Below are 17,466 nucleotides of genomic sequence, written 5' to 3' on the forward strand. Positions count from 1 at the left end.
CACAGAGAAATCCTGTCTCAAACTAACAAAACAACCACAACAGAAGTTTTCGATGAACTATTGGAATGGATGAGAGGGAGTGGCAGTCACCGGCACAGCTCCAGGTGTAGATGCCAACATCTAAAGCCCCAGCTGGTGGAAAGGCGGAAGCAGGAAGCTCATCAGCCCAGGTCCCGCCTGGACTACAGACAGGAGGCAAGGCCAGCTTTCACAAGGGGCTGCTGCTACGTGAAAAGTAAGGAAGGGGCCAGCAAGATGGTGGAGTGGGTAAAGTCACTCGCTGCCAAGCCCGATGACCCGCGTTCAGTCTCTGGGACCTACATGATGGAAGGGCAAACAGAGTCCTGCCAGTTTCCCCCCTTGCCTCCACATGCATTCAAACACACACGCATACACGCACACACACGCATGCATGCACACACACATGCACACACACACGCATGCACATGCTCACACACATATGCATGCACAGGCACACACCACATGCACACACGCGCATGCGCACACACACATACACACTTGAGAGGTAGACAAACAGACAGATAGAAAGATGACTCAGCAGTAAGAGCACTGGCTGCTCTTTCAGAGGACCTGGATTCCTAGCACCCACATGGCAGCTCACAACTACCTACAACTCCATTCCAGGGAGGTTAGTTTGGTGTTTTACCACAAAGAAGGGCTTGAACTCTGCAGTCCCAGGGTAACTTGAAGACTTTGTCTGAAATAGAGACAGATCAAATGTCACTACGTGTAGGGAACTGTAAAGTATGGCTTGCCGTGGAGAGCAGAGTAAGGTCTTTGTGTCCGGCTTGGAGAGAAATGCTTCAGCAAAGCCTTTACAGTGTTTGGCTAATCAGTAGAAGCTAAGGATTGTTTTGAGACTGTTGAAACCTTGAAGAAACAGTGTTTCTCTGGAGAATCTGCACTTGGTGCTCCAGGAGAGCTGGCAGTTGTACTGACCTTGGTTCTAAGACACTCCTGGCTGACTTGGAGCTCTTGCGTTTGATTGTGGCTTGTCATAATCAGAAGGGACTGAGATCTGTGTGGGCTGTCTGTTCTCATGGGCAGCAAGAACAAGATGACTTTGGTAGTTGGAACCATTCCCAGCCCCAAATAACCTTGCAATTGTTTGAATAAAGTAAATGGAGTGAGCTAGCCGGGTGTCCATCTTTTCCGAGAAGGCTGTGCCCCTCTACTTCTTTGGAAAATGAAGACTTAGCGCCTCGGTGAACTTCTCCCTTTACTATGGCACCTGTGACCCCAAATCCAACAGTAACTCTACTGCCCTGTTTACCCAGTTTGGTCTCTAACTTCACAGGCTCACTTCACAACAACTCTCCCGATAGACTACATGAACTTAATGCTTCTTTAATTTCTGTTTGAAACCTACCATACGGGTAGTTCATTGCCTCTTTCGGGATTTTTGTTTGTTTTTGTTTTTTGAGGCAGGGGTCTTGCTGTGCAGCCCAGGCTGTCTTCGGGGAACAAAACCGATGTACTAGCAAAGACCTGTAACCTCAGCACTCAAGAGGCAGAGACAGAAGTGCCAGTTCATCCAGCTAAAGCTAAGTGTTGCCAAATGACTTTCCCCAAAGTGAGGGTTCTAGGTGAGAGGGGAGCTGGAAAAGGCTCGGGGTTCACATAGAGAGAACTCAGGCTCCTTAGTGCTCTCTGCCTCCAGGCTAAGCCAGAGAACTTTAGGGATTCATTTCACAAAGCTCTGTCTCTGTTGGCCCCTCCCTTGCAGAGACTGGGACTGAGACGGGGCGGGGGGGGGGGGGGGGCTCCGACGCCTGGCAGGAGCCGGGCATGCAGCTTGTGGGGCTAGTGCAGGGCCCCCGCAAAGAAAGGCAGACATGGTATGGCGCTCTGTTCCCTGCTGGGCTAGTAAAAGTGCAAATGGCCACTCGTGTAGGCACTGTAGAAGAGGCCGGCTTCTGTCAGCACATCGTCACAAAGCCTGCTGTTACAATCCCATGGGCCCTTTCGACCTCTCAAGCTGACCTCAGGTCTTAAGCCCCTTTCTATAGAAGTACCTTAATGACAGAGCTAAAAAACAAGCCATAGATGAAAATTTAATTCATCCACATCGTAATTTAAATACAATCCTTGCTGATATTTTCGTCTCACGCAAAGCACAGCTACATATTCTCCCTCATACATAACCATGTTTTTTTTTTCTTTTCCTAACAACAACCCGAAAACATTGCGATCAATTTTCTACCTATTTTTTCCCTGTTGGGAGAAATCCCCATATTTCTCATGCAATTACAGGTGGATTGTTTTAATGGCTATCTAGAACCATTGTGTAAATGCACCATCATTTACCAATGGGGGCACTGAGGTTCACACGGAGGTTGAGCGCTCTAGATAAAACTTTATGAGTGTCGACTCTCCCTGGCTTCCATATTTTCTACCATATTTGGATTTTTTTTTACAGTAAACTTGGGATGATTTCCCCCTCTCTTAATATACCTAATAAACAGGTTTCATGGAAAGACTTTCTAGAAGCTTGTTGCTTGCTTAGGTGCGAAAGCCTCTCCCGGTGCTTTGCTGCGCCCCCTGGGGGCGGCGGCGGGAACTGCGTCCCAGCCGGCCTTTGGCTGTGACCTTCGCTTTGGCAGAAGCTAGGCCTGTCCGTGGAGCTAGCACCGCGCTTTTGCAGGGACTGAGCCACGGAGCCAGGCGACCAGGCGCGCAGCACTGAAGCTGCAGGGGCCTGAGAAGAAAGAGCCAGTGTGCTCCGGGCAAGTCCAAAGGCTTCTCCAGGCACAGCGATTCACGGGGAGGGGCGCGGGCAGGGAAGCCACAGTCCCCCTTCAGGACAAAGGGGCCTCAGTGCTAGAGAGCAGGCGGCTCCCGGGGCCTGGTGGTAGCATAAAGGGAAGCTGTGTCTCCACAGCACTCAAGATCACCTTTGTCTTCTGAGTCCAAGTCAAAGAAAGGTTACAGAAGGAGCCTGCAGGCTCTCCTCCCTCTGCAGGGGTCGGTCCAGAGTAAGAGCCAAGTTCTTTCCCGAGATGCTGGGAATTGTGATGGAAATAGAAATGTGCTTGCCTGGTTGCTGCGACAGTGGTCAGTTGTGCAGAATGCACGTCCTTTGGCCAGGGCTCCCTTGGAGGGAAAGCCAGATCAAAGGACTGAAACCCGTGGTCCGGAAGGGGCCCAAGCACACGAGATACACACCACACGCAGCAATGAGAATTCTCCCTCGTTGGGAAGTGGGGGAGATCCGGAGGTGGGCTCGTTTCTTCTCATCAGACTAGCCAGCCATTCACTTGTGACTGCTGCCTCTTCCTATCAAATCAGCAACTCGATGCTGGTCTGATGGCTGCACCCCTTTGGCCAGCTGGAGCAGGCCAATGGAACAAGGGTAAAGGCTACCTCCTTACATTAGGTCTCCACCTCCTTACTCTCTGCTTGGACTCCTGGAGCTGGCACAAGATTAGGTGTCTTGGACCAGACCTATGTTGACACTTATGGCCGACGGGGGCAACGTGCTCTTGGCTGAATTCTCTAAGTCACCCAGTAGCTTGTAGCAGAATGCTGAGCTGCGAGGAGCATGATGGATCCCCCTCCAACACACACCCACACACCCAAATGGGCGTCAGTTTTGCAACCCTACAGCGGGCCATCTTTCCACGCTCACTGATACATCCCATCTCTAATAGTCCAAGTCCCACTATCTGAAAAATATAGATAGAAAAATATAAATATAGGGCTAAGACTCCAGATGTTTCCACACCTGTGCACTGACTTCCCTGACACTGAGTAACTCAGACAGTTGTGCAGAGATGCAAGAGGACAAGTGGCCCGCTGCCTTATCATGATGATGTCTAATCGTCAATAACGAGTGGGCAAGTAACTAAATAAACAGTGGGCATGTCAGTCAGTCCTAGGGGAAAGACGAGGTGAAAGGGTATGGAGAGACAGGGGCTTGAGCCGTTGCACCCATTCCATATTTTATCACCCTTCATGAGCACCATGCTTTATGTAGTTTGAAGGCTTGTGCTGACCCTCTGCTGAGCACATCTGTTGGGAATATACACTCCCTTCAGCACTCAGAGTCTTTGTTTCAGGAATCTACCAATGTTTTGTGTTCATTATCATCACGTTTGCACTGGTGATCTGGGCTCAGTGACATTTGGTGGTGCTGTGTTACGGAACTGTTTCGAGGTGCCCAGGACCTGTGCCTGTGTAAGACAGAGACCTGCACATCAGTAAATACCATAAATGTTCTGGTGGCTTCGTCAATCAGCTCATGTCTTTCTCCATCTCCTCAGGCCTCCCTATTCCCCAAGATAGAACGATATTGAAATTAATAACCATATAATGGTTTGTAAGTGTTGAACTTAAAGGAAAAGGCACATAATTTTCACTTTCAATCAAATGCTAAAGATGATGAAGCTCAGAGAAGTAGTCATGTCCAAGGCCAAGACAGGCTCGAAGCTGGGCTTCTGGTACCAGCTGGTCAAGCAGTGAACTCAAAGGCTCATGGGAAAACCTGTAAGAACCAGTTCAGGGCACACACAAATGACAGCAGAGCACAACATCCAGATGGCTGACTCGTGTAGTGGTTTGGACGAAAAAATCAAATTCCTGTAAGACAAAGCCCAACCCAGAGAAAGACTCTTGACTTTCCTCCATTCTATGATCCTGGGCAACTTAGGGAGGTGTGCAGATGTTGGTTCATGGGGAATCAGGTGCTGTGGAATAACCCTCTTGTACACTGTATGGATTTGTCACTCAAATGGTTTAATAAAATGATGATTGGCCAGTAGCCAGGCAGGAAATAAAGACAGGGCAACCAAACTAAGGATGTTGGGAAGGAAAAGGGTGGAGTCAGGAATCACCGGCCAGATGCAGAGGGAGCACAAACACGCCATGCTAATAAAGGTACTGCCACGTGGTAGAGCATAAATAAGGGTTAACAAGATGTAAGGGCTAGTTCGTAATAAACCTGGGCTATTTGGCCCGGAATTCATATATATTATTAAGTCTCTGTGTGGTAATTTGGAAGCAGCTGCTGGCACAGAGAATAGGCGGTCAGGACAAGAAACTTCCAATTGTACGCAGAAAATCTGTTGTCTCTGGAGCAAGGAAGAACAAGGCAAAATGGAACCTGGGGTAGAAGCTGTGGCAAACTGGCTGGGTGTGGCAGCCCCACATCCGGGAAACTGCTGTATAGGAAGTGGAGGCAACTTAGTGAGACATCTCAGGACAGAACAAACTAGGGTGAGAAGTACTAAATTCCTCTTTACTTTACATATAAATAATCTTACTATACCAACAGAAAGCTAATATACCTTTTGAAAGGCGAGAGCTGTCATAGATAGCGATTCCTCTGAAGGATCTGGGGGAAATAATTTAAAGGCCTTCTAGGAATGACCAGATGTTATCAGGAAGTCATGGGCTGGGGGTGAGCCTAGTGTGTGCGGGAATTCAGGTGCAATCACCAGCACCCATGTGTAAAACCACGAGTCACGGGAAAGGGTATGTGTCAACACTGATTCCAGCCCATGTGGATGGCGTCGAAGGGCTCCAAATTTCAGCAGAGTTAACTGTGGACGTGGCAAAAATAGCCAAAGAACCAGAAGCAGAAGCAGGTTTGGAATGTGATGGGCAAACTGCCCTGTCACACCGAGTTTTAGGAATGAGCCGCTTCTTACACACAAGCAAAAGCAGTGGTTTCCCGAGACGGAGTCTATGCGTGGCAGAGAAGGGCTAAGGACTGTTGCCATGGTAACAAAATGGAATATTCAGAATCAGTCGGAGAAGCAGCAGCAAAAGGGTTCGCTCTAGCTTGTCATGTTTTACACGAAAATGCCATTGAATCACACTGTGGCTCAGGCTCATGAGAGTAGGGGCTTTGTAGTGATAATTCATTTGTGTTTTTGATAACGCTTACCTGAAGGTGAGTGTAAAGCAGTCACGCTAGTCAGTCATACAGGCCAGGCAGTGGTGGCACACGCCTTAAACCCCAGCAGCCACACTAGTTAGCCACAGAGACCAGGCAGTGGGGATGCACACCTTTAATCCCGGCACTAGAGAGAAATATATGGTGAGATAAGACAGGCACTCACTCTCAATCAGTCTGAAGATTTCATAGAGGTAAGAGCTCTCTAGTGGCTTGGCTGCTTTTGGTGCCCAAAGTTTGGGGTACGAATTCACAGAAAAGCCGTTTACCTGTGACTTTATAGCCGCCAGCATAGGCCAGAACTACATGCAGTCAGAGTCACTGCCCAACTGGCTTGGTTTTTTTTTCTTCCCTGGCAGGCTCTCCCTGAACCAACCCCCTTCTCTGTCAAACTAGCTAGCGGCATTGACATCCAGTCAGGCTGTTACTGTTCTACACAGCAGCAATAAGCCTCACATCTTCATCAACATGGCCAGTAGATTTAGTAAGACAATTGGGAATGCTTAAAGGGAGGAAGTAGTTAAAAGAGGTTTTTTTCCCTACATTAAATAATGTAAAAAGCAATTACAATGGAAGGATTTGGGCCTGTGTATGATAACATGTTTGAAAATGGAATGATTAAATAAGAGGATATCTAATTTATATGGGATTTATGTAATGTCATTGTAAACATTGTGAGCTTTATCATTTTTGTCTTATCAATAAGAAAGTTGGTTAATCTGAGTGCTAAGATACAGGCCTTAGAAAAACTTAATAAAAAACAGAACACAGAGATATTAAAATACAGACAGAGGAATTTAATGGAGAACCAATTTTGGCATTGCATTATAAGAATAGAGAGGAACAGCCTAAGGTTTTTACACAACCAAACTTAATATATCCAGTAACTGTCACATGTGTTATTTAGACTGAATTTTATCACACAGCCAATGAACTACAGCATAGTGTAAACACATAGAGCAACCAAATGTGTCATGTGATTTTCTTTGTGGTGGTATTTGTTTTCTTGGGTGGAACTACTCTGGTTTAGAAACCTCAAAAGACATTACTCAACAGATGGTCCAAACGCCCTCTTAAAATAAAACAACATGGGGGGGGGGGCTGACGAGATGGCTCAGCGGTTAAGAACATTGCCTGCTCTTCCAAAGGTCCTGAGTTCAATTCCCAGCAATCACATGGTGGCTCACAACCATCTGTAATGAGATCTGGTGTCCTCTTCTGGCCTGCAGGCATATATGCAGATAGAATATTGTATACTTAATAAATATTTTAAAAAAATAAAACAACACAGTTTCTAAGTTATAGAATGCCAGAGTAGGAACTAAGTACATGGCAGAAAACCTGTTGTTTAACATACTTCTGTGGTGATTTGAGTATGTATGGCCCCCATAGACTCTCATGTGTGAACGCTTGGCCCACAGGCAATAGCACTATTAGGAGGTGTGGCCTCGTTAGAGAATGTGTGTCACTGTGAATGTGGGCTTTGAGGTCTTACTTGCTCAAGCTCAGCTTCATCAAGATGAAGAACTCTCAGCTACTCTCCAGCACCATGTCTACCTGCGCACTGCCAAGACCCACCATGATGATAATGGACTAAGCCTCTGAAACTGTAAGTCAGTCCCAATTAAATGTTTCCCTTTATAAGAGTTGTCATGGTCATGGCGTCTCTTCACAGCAATAGAAACCCTAAGAAAACTCCCTTTCCCATTTCATGGCAGCTTTCAACTGTCTTCAGGGGCTACGCATACCTTCTTCTAGCCAATTTGAAGAAAAACAAAGCGACAAGCTTCTACAGCTTCTCAATGTTTCCGTGGGGCAGAGTTCACTGCTCAAAGTCCATGCTGCCCAGGAAGCGCTGTGCATACCTGGATACTCTAAGACACAATTAAGTGTAGCAGGCTTTCTTGAACCACCAGCCACCAAATCATGACACAGAGACTTATTATTAATTATGAAAGCTCAGCCTTAGCTTAGGCTTGTTCCTAACTAGCTCTTATAACTTAAATTAACCCATTTTTATTAGTCTATGTGCTGCTTTGTGGCTCATGACTTTAACCTCTCCTCCTGCATGTCCTGCTTCCTCTGTCTCCCCTGGAGTCTGTCCTAGGGCCTAGATTCATCTCCTCTTCTCTCTCTGCCACCTAACCTATTCCTGCCTGGCTATTGGCCACTCAGTTCTTTATTAAACCAATCAAAAGGCACCTCGGCACAGACATACCTTCACAGTGTAAAAAATGATTATTCCACAACCGTAAATCCGTGGCTAGAATTTGAATTCCAGACCTGACACTTACTGGCTGTAGGATCTTGAATAGTTTATCCTGGAAAGGAAAGCACAGCCTTGGCACCAACATGTTAGGGCTGCTGTGAGCCCTGAGGGATCTGCAGGAGTCTAACACCAGGCAGTCTGCTCAGAAGACAGGCGAGTGCCACAGATCATGTCGACCCCTCCACAGAGACTGCTATTACTCCACGAGAATCCTGGCAAAGCCATGCGACAAGGGAGGCAAAATCCTCAAAAATCAACCTGCACAGAGGAGATCAAGGAGCTGGAGTGACATCAAAATGCATTTCAATAACCACTTTGTTAGTAGAGAAGACCCTGCTAGTGCTTAGTGCAAACAGCTGTACCTTACCTCTGAATGTGGGATAATGTTTATCCTTCACAAGAAAACACACCAGTCCTCTTTTGGTATAATCCACTAAATTTTGCTAGTTTTTATTAGAGCATTACAATTAAGACATTAAATTATAAATTCAGGTGGTATATTTAGAAATTAAATTACAAAACAATACAAATACTTTTAAGGTGTAATATGCCAACGAAGTTTAAATGTTATCATTAACCAGGGTGAAGTTTTTAGATTCTGCAGAATCTATGATGTGTACAAAGAATGAAGGGACAAGGAAGAAGGAAAGATGTTTGAAATAAAATATTCCACAGAAAAAAATTTAAATAAAAAGATAAGCTTTCAGCAAATTAAATTAATGTTCTAATCTGTTGGCACAATGTACAGAAAATACTTACATGATAATTTCTTAAGCAAACAGCAGCTTTACAAACAGTAATACTTTATACATATATTAAAGTAACAATGTGTTACGACTTAGCAGTTTTGTGTTAGGAGTCAAAAATGAATGCAAAGATCGCTCTTTCTTTGCACATTGTAATTCCCACATCCCATTTTCCCCAGGTTATTAAAAAAATCACACAAGTATGTTATTTCGATATTAATTTGTCAATATTTAAATTATTTGAATTCCTTTTGACTAATTCTTTTCCAAATACTGGAAGCATATAAAATACCGTCTCTTCAAAAATGATCCCAGTCAAAGCCTGTAAAAACTTTTCAATGTATAACACATGTTATTTTTCCATGTTTAGTCAAAAGAAATTATACTACATCATTTACAAAGATTAAAACCAAAAAAAAAAAATGAAGCTATTATGAACATCTGTCTTTGAGAAGTAATCTTCAGAACAAACAAGCCTAGCAGAGAGGAAGTCAAACCAGAGGAGTGTAATTTACACTGTAATTCATGTACTAAGAGAAATCTAACACTAATTATTGCCAGTAAAACTACATCTACACACTAAGGAAAAAATCAGTTTTTATTTCTTGTGCCGATAAACTCATCTTCTTACCATTAGATTTATTTCTAAGTCTCAAAGAGTGAATGATACCTACTTCCAAAAATAAGATTTTCCTATTTCTCATACCCCCTTCTAAAGCCTGGAACTCAATATACATGAACATCCCCAAATTTACCCAAAGGAAACAGATTATAAAGATATCGCTGATCCGTATTTAAGGGTACTCAGAACTTCCTTTGATAAACTCTGGGCTCTCCTCTAGAGTGCCCAGCTTCCTGTGTAAAGTCTGTGGTCCCTTGGGTTTGGGGCAGGAAAGCACTGCCTCTGAGAGGACACTCACTGAACGCCTGACAGCTGCAGCAGAAGGAAGCTGCTGGTATTGTCAAGACTTCCTCAACTTCTCTTTTGGTACAAGTGTCAAACTCTAAAATGATGATCCACGCCCAGAAGAGAATCAAATACAAGGAATCTCTGAAAAGCCACTACCTCCAGATCAAGAGCTATGTGAACCACTGACACCCAACAGGAAACAACGTCATGAAAAACAGGAGAAGCTTTCACACCTACTTTCAAGACTGTCAGTCATCCAAACCTCTATCATTTCTCTACACATGTTAAGGCTTCCAAACATGCAGACAGTAAGAATCCGCCCATGTGATCACACTGTGTCAGCTTCATTCCTTACGTCTAACTGAAGTATCAGATAATCAGTGCCTAAAGTCCACACTGGACAGCAGTTTAGACTGTCCCCTTTAGCACACTAATCAAGTTGACTGATTTTTTTTTTTTTTTATAAAGCAATGCTTCTAAACTTTCACAATTTACAAATACTATGCCATCAGTCAAGAATTTCATCCCTCCAGCATTAAATGCCAGCATTATAAAGCCTCAGAACTCTCACAGCAGGTCCAATTATTTCAGCAAAGACTTTCTGTAACTTGTCTCTTCTGTCTCTGGGAGACAAAGTCCTGCCCTGCATAAGCAGAGGAGGGGCATACACCTGGCTGCTGCCCGCTTCTCTCTAAGGAGAAAGCTCGTGTCCGTCTGTGTACTGGTAGCTGGGGTTGAAGGAAAGGAGTTGAAGACAAAAGACGGGTGATGTATGATTCTTCCATCTTACAGAAACTTGGAAGACAAAGGAATTCAGGTGATGGCTGGACAGCAAACAAAATAGCTCATTAAGATTCTTCCCCCCCACACACATACTCCTAGAGAGGGACAGATAGATAACAACAAATAAAATTAATTTCTGCATATATCTGCATATGATAAATCATCTGAAGAATCCGCATATTAGAATAACCTTCTCTTTTCTTCTACAGCTTCTTCCAAGCCTGATCCAAACAAGTCACAAACTGTGCAAAAGGCCTTTCCCTGACTTCCTGTAACTGTGATTCTTGCCATGAGGAAGGTGCATTTTAAAAAAAGATGAAATGACTTACAAAGTGGATTTGTTTGAATATGCAAACAGAACCATGCCTCAAGACACGAGGATCTTAAAGCAAAAGCAAGAAGTAGAACACAGCAGGACAGCCTTGCTTCTGGATGTCCACAGGGAATTGCTGTGCTAATACAAACCTGTACACTGTTCACCTGTCAGTGTTTGCCTGACTTTACATACTATGTACAAGAACATTCCTGAGGTAAGAGGCAAGAATTAGACAGAACCTGGCAAGTTGCACCATGGTGACTGTCTGCTCTTACAAACATCTATCCCTTTCTACAAAGGTGGCCAGCGTGGTAACACTCCGGTGTTTGCCTAACTCCTGCAGGCTGTTTCAGCCCAGCCCGATTCTATGGGTTACAATGATCAGCAGCTTCAGAAACAAGCACTGTGCACCCATTTTTAATGCATAGCGCTGAGCAGCCTTGCTGCCCTTGACTTTGAGTCCCTGATCTACCTCCAGCACTTTTCATAAGCAGCTTCCACAACTCCAACAGACAAAAATTACCCTGAAGGAGATGGAATCAGCAAACACTGGTCCTTATAATCTCAATGTTTAGTTTGTAAAATAACCTTAAACAGCCATTAGCTGTTTTTTTTCTGTAGAATTTGGTCTTCTTTCTTTAATCATTATTTTTCATTACAAAGTAAGTTGAAACAAGTCTGAACTGTCTCCACAATTCTCAGAAAGAGACTTGGACACTAGTTAGGAGCAAAACTAGAGATCGTAACAAAATAGGTAGAAGCTATAAAAGGTCTGTTGGGAATTAAAAACACAGTAAATAACTGGACAGTGGAAAACGCTGAGATGGAGTGTCAGGGACATGGCTGCAGCCAGACACGGCTGGAGACAGCTGACACTTCCTGAGTTACAGATTTGGGGGAGCAGAATTGGAATCAGAGTGCTCTTTGTTCATGGAAATGCTGGGCTTCGGCTGCTGGTCAGGGGTCCAGGTCTCACCATCCACCCCCGATTCCAGGCCCTCAGGTGCTTCTGCAGATTCCTCTCCACTTTGTTCTGCATTGTCTTCCTCGGAGCCAGGAAGGGCCTTGCCGAGCTGAAGGGTTTCCATAGTCCTCTGGGTCTCTGAGACCCAGGACTCAATTCTACTATTGAGTTGCACTTCTACTGATATGGGTTCGTGAGTATAATCTTCTTCCTCTTCCTCTTCTTCATCATCCTCTTCTTCAAGCATGCCAGGTACAAGAGTGCTGGTGGTGCTGGTGATGGAGGAATTCAAAAGATCTCGGCAACTGCCATCCAGGGAGCCCGTCTCGGTGCTCTGCTGGGAGGCCCACTCCAGGTCGTCTGGCTTCAGCTCGTCCTTGTCACTTAGGGGCTTCCCCTGGCTTGGCGCTGAGGTAGTGCTGTCTGCAGCTGGTAGCGGCTGCTTCCTCACAAGGGTTGTGTCAAGCGCGAGTTTACTAGGCTTTTCAGAAGGGCCCTGCTTAGAGGGAAGCTCTTTCTCGTTCTCTGATGTTTCCAAGCCATCTGACGTCTCCACCATGCTTCTCCAATTAGTTTCTACAAGCAGGAACACATTTTCGAGAATGAAAAACAGTTTCAGAATCATGGAACTTATTTGAAACACCAAAATAAAAGGGGTAAGAATAACATATAAAAATTTGCTGGCTCAGCAACTAAGTGAGAAAATGAGTTTAAATGCTATAAAAATATAAAAATGTTCAAAACAACATGCATTCAAATGAAGACCTAAGAGATAAAATGCAGTGCTGTGTCAGAAAGCAGAAGGCCACATCTAACAGCTGCTGGCGTTTACATAGAGCCTGCATATGAAAACAGTGCACTGTCTCTGGGGTTTGTGTCCCTACAGTTATGCTGACTTCAAGGACCCCAAACTCACAGGCATGACAGCCAAGATATCTAGCAAAACAAAAATTCTGACCTCAAGGGTTTGGAAAAGCATATCACCTATGATTTGGGTCATATGTTTCATTATACACAACCAATCTAACCATGCATTTCTAGTGTCTGGGAAAATCTGACTTCAAACACACCTCACTTGGCTTACACAGTGTTAACAAACCACCTTCACAGACTAGCACTCTAGGGTGAACACAGTCTCACACTCCTGTTGGCTTAATTTTTAAATAAAAATATCCAATTATCTTACAGTAAATGCGTTTTATAGGAGTAATTCTACTATCATGTTGTAATGAAAAGAGAAAACGACACACAACCTATATTTAACTTATTAGCCACAGACTGTACACACTGATGCAGGCAGCATTTGGGACACTTCAGTCAGGACACAGCTTATACAGAAAGGGGAAACAAACAAGAAGCCTTTCTTCCCTTCAGCTGCTTCAGCAGAGGCCAGATCCACTCACTCCCTCCTACCTATGGATGCAGTCTACCGCCTATGTGCGCAGTCTCATTAGTAATACAACCGTTCACAGTATAAAAGCACAAGATACCAGCGGACAACTCTTACCCTATCTTTCTTCCTTATTCTATACCTCTATCCCACAGAACTCATTACTTTGTGTCACTTCTAGCTCAAAAACAATATGATCACTGCTGTCTTAACTCAGGTCTTAATCTCTCCATTCATTTGTGGTACATTCCTAGCTTATTTTGCAAATTGCCTTTAGCTCTGTCTCATTGGCTTTTGGTGTCCTAAGAGAAGATTCACACTCCTTAGCTAGCACCTCTGAGCCACTCAGGATCTGACCTTACCTACCTGTCTTTGTGGTCCCACTGCATCCTGCCCCCCACCGTGCAAGCTACCCCAAGTATCACTAAACAGTGCCAGCCGTCCCAGGATAGGCTATGTCTCAGCACGTATGCTCCGGGGAAGTCCTATGACCATCCTGGGAGCCCTCCTTCCTGACTTTCCTAGGAGAGTCCCGGCTGGACCCTCCGCACTTTACATGGCCACTGAAAAGCACTTACTGTCCTATCTGACCTCCACCTTCCTCACTCCACCACATCTGCGCTCCGCGGCTGCCACACCGGAAATAACATTTTGGAGGTGGGGCTGAGACAGGCTTTCTCTGTGCAGCCCTGGCTGTCCTGAAGTTTGCTCCGTAGACCAGGCTGGCCTCGAACTCACAGCCATCTGCCTGCATCTGCCTCCCAAGTGCTAGGACTAAAGGCGCCTGCTACCACCTCTGCCTGGCAGTAAATAACATTCTTAAAAACAGCTATTAAAGGCTGGTAACCATGGAAAAGTGACTCCACTAAACTGTACTCCGACCACCACAGAACATGCTGTAGCATCCATCGCGGTGCTGCATCCTATCATGAATATGTACACATGATAAATACAATTTTAAGAAATTAAAATAAGTTATTAGTTCATATATATTTCATTATGAAAAAAGCCTTAAGGTCACATTTACATTTCCTTTCATTGGCTTTTCTTTTTCCTAAAGAGAGGTTCAGCATTTAGTTACTTCTTGAGTAGTGTTAAAAATAAAAACTAAGGCATCCCAAGTGCTGAGATTAAAGGCATGTGCCACCACTGCCCAGCTAGAAGCCTCAGGAGAGGTAGGCTTTGTTGGAAGAACTGTTGGAAGATTTTGAGGTTTTAAAAGCACACACCAGACCCAATGTGTGTGTGTCTCTCTCTCTCTGCCTATGGATCTGGTTCTAACTACTGCTCCAGCACCCGCCTGCCTGCATGCCATCATGCTCCCCACTATGATGATAATGGACTACACCTCTGAAACTGAAGCAAGCCCCACCTAAATGCTTCCCTTTATGAGTTGCCATGGCCACAGTGTCTCTTCATTGCAATGGAACAACTGACTAAGACAAAATGTGATTGAATTCCAGGGTCTTAAAGGGCAGTCTCAATAGCCCTGGTTGTCCTGGAACTTGTTATATACACCACGCTGGTCCTGTCTCTGTCTACCAAAAGCTGAGATTAGAGGTGTGTGCTACCTTGCCCAGCCAAATATTGTTTTAAATAATAATGTTTAAACCAAATTTTTTAACTTTCTTTTCATTTATTCTGTGTCTTTTATTAAGCTAATTTTTAAACCAAACTTGATAATCAAGAATAAGAATAAATAGGCTGGAGATGTGGCTCAGATGATAGAGTTCTTGCTTAGTTTGCACGGAGTCCTGGGCTTGCTTCCCAGTGTCAAATAAACTGTGTGTGGTAGCACAAGCCAGTAATCTCAGCACTTGGGTGAGAAAGACAGGCGGGTCTGAAGTTCAAGGTCTTCCTCAGCGTCCACACAGTGAGTTCAAGGTCAGACTTCAAAAAAAAAAGTACAAGAACAAACAAGTACAATGGAAGGTTTAATATAGATGGTTTTAACCACTTGAATTATTTCATTTAAAATGCTATGGGACACCTTACCATATTCCTTTTCATTTACTTCCGAAATAGGTTCAGAAATCACGCTGCAGAAGGAGATGGCACTGGCTGCAGAGGGGTTCCGAGAGTGGCCCATGTGGTGAGGCACTGTCTTCACGCTCTTCAAGGCTTCCTCTGCCTGCTCCTGCTCTGTTGCTGCGACCATGTCTTTATAAGCCTTCCTGGCTTCCTCGGTGAGCTCCACTAATCTATTAAATAGGCTCTAAAAAGACAGAGATTCCTCTGTGACTAACCATGGTTTTTTATGAAGTTTTTTACATCTTTAGTTCTGGGCAGTTCATAAACCACAGAACCTTATGAAATGTACGCAACCGACGTGACTTACTAATCCTCACAGGGCTGAGCCAACTGATTCTAGCACAAGCCTCTAAATGCAATCCATTTAAAATTTTCCATAAACAGCCCTTCCTTTAGTCTGTACTACAGAGTAAGAATGGAGTAAGCTCTTCTCTTAGGGAAACCTGGGCATGACTCAAAGGGAAAAGAGCACAGTGGCTCAAGGTTTCTAAAAACAAACACTGGACTAACAACACTGGAGCTTTTAAAGAAGGCACTGATCTCATTGTGGGCCTCACTGAAGAATTCAAAGAATCATCTGGCACAGAACTTGAAAACAGGTACAGTTCTGAGAAGGAAGGACAGGCAGTTTTCACTAGCTAAGCGTGGGAAACAGTTAAGGGAGACACAGAGAAGCGCAGGCTGGTTTGGGGGCAGTGGCAGTCTTACTTGGGTTAGGTGAGGGAATGAGCATGTGTAGGGAGGTGGTCAGGGGTACAGAGGACGGCAGTTTCCACCAGGGCGGTGGTGGCACACCTTTAACCTTTAATCCCAGCACTCGGGAGGCAGAGGCAGGCGGGTCTCTGTGAGTTTGAAGCCAGCCTGGTCTACAAGAGTTCCAGGACAGGCTCTAAAGCTACAGAGAAACCCTGTAGAAGAAAAAGAAAAAGATGGCAGTTTCCAAAGGAATCTAAAGTTCTCTAGCTAGGTGTGATGACAGATACCTTAATCCTGGCAGAGGCAGATAGAGTTTCCAGGCTTGCCAGAACTCTATAGTGAGTTCTTTCCCAAACAAACAAAAATAAAAAAGACAACCTTTCTGCAATGCTCAATTGTGAGAAGAACTGAAAAGAGGCTAAAGGAAGTTGGTTTGTATAGATAAGGTTAGGACTTGACAATAGTTAAAATATAACACAATAGGCAAGCATGATTATTAGAACAAAGGCAAACTATAAAAACAGAATACAGGGCCTGGAAATAGATTAACCTAAACTTCCTCCATCAATAGAAGAAAAATTAGTATGAATGAAATAACTGAAGTGAAATGGAGGGGACATGGGGCAGCCTCATGGTCAATAAAATGGCCATATTGACAAGCACCAAAGCTGCACTTCAACAGCAGAGACAAAGCCTAGCGCTTCCTGGCATCATTCAAAGACTCTGTTCAGGGGAAGGGGTGGCGCTTTTTTTACTCTGTAGCTCCACTGCCTCTGCCTCCCAAGCACTGGGATTAAAGGTGTGCACAACTACCTGCCTGGTACCCCTGGCAAATGTTTTAATGTCTTGGTTAGTAAGACAGTAAACATGTATCATCAGAGAATTTCAACATGGCTTGATATATGTTGAAGTTTATATATAAAAGTAAGACAGTGTGGAAAGTACAAGAGGCTTTCTTTACTCTCACTGGGGCACTGCATTACTGCCACACTGAATGCTGCTGCTAGCTGTGCTGACTGCTAAGGCGGCAATGCTGCACCTACCTGTCAAGCACACACACTGCTTTTACAGAGGAAGAAGAATGGTTAAAAGCGGTCCCTTCATGGACCACTAATAATGACAAATTTTATTTGTAGTGTCTAACAAACCACACATTTGAATGAAACCAGTAAAAAGAGAACAGGTATGAAGCTTTATGATTTTGAGATTGAAACAGGTATTATAAGCAGGACAGACAGAAACAGTCAGAAACTAAAGGATATAAGGGAAGAAAAGAAAATACTGAAGAAGGAAGTTCTGGTCCATTCCTTTGGATGACTCACTCCTGGAAAGTGTTAACAGGAAGGAGAAAGAGAATAGGCCTCTAAAGTGTGTGTGGGTGTGGGTGAGCAGGTGTGTGCGGATGCACTACAGGAAGTGTGTGTGGAGGTGAGCAGGTGTGTGC

General features: G+C 44.4%; 1 protein-coding gene across 2 annotated transcripts in view; it reads right to left on the reverse strand.

Moving 5' to 3' along the window:
• Nucleotides 1-8,604: 8,604 nt before the first annotated feature.
• Nucleotides 8,605-17,466, reverse strand: part of Secisbp2l (SECIS binding protein 2 like) — a 50,173-nt gene continuing 41,311 nt past the window's right edge. For both annotated transcript variants that reach the window (XM_026787702.1, XM_005364401.2), the window contains 2 exons: nt 15,291-15,510; nt 8,605-12,481 (listed from right to left, as the gene is read on the reverse strand). In XM_026787702.1, the coding sequence (XP_026643503.1) occupies nt 11,826-12,481; nt 15,291-15,510 (876 nt within the window). In that variant the 3' untranslated portion in view covers nt 8,605-11,825. The remainder of the gene's footprint in view (nt 12,482-15,290; nt 15,511-17,466) is intronic.

This window comes from Microtus ochrogaster, assembly GCF_000317375.1.
Source record: "Microtus ochrogaster isolate Prairie Vole_2 chromosome 14 unlocalized genomic scaffold, MicOch1.0 chr14_random_1, whole genome shotgun sequence".
Taxonomy (NCBI): Eukaryota; Metazoa; Chordata; class Mammalia; order Rodentia; family Cricetidae; genus Microtus; species Microtus ochrogaster.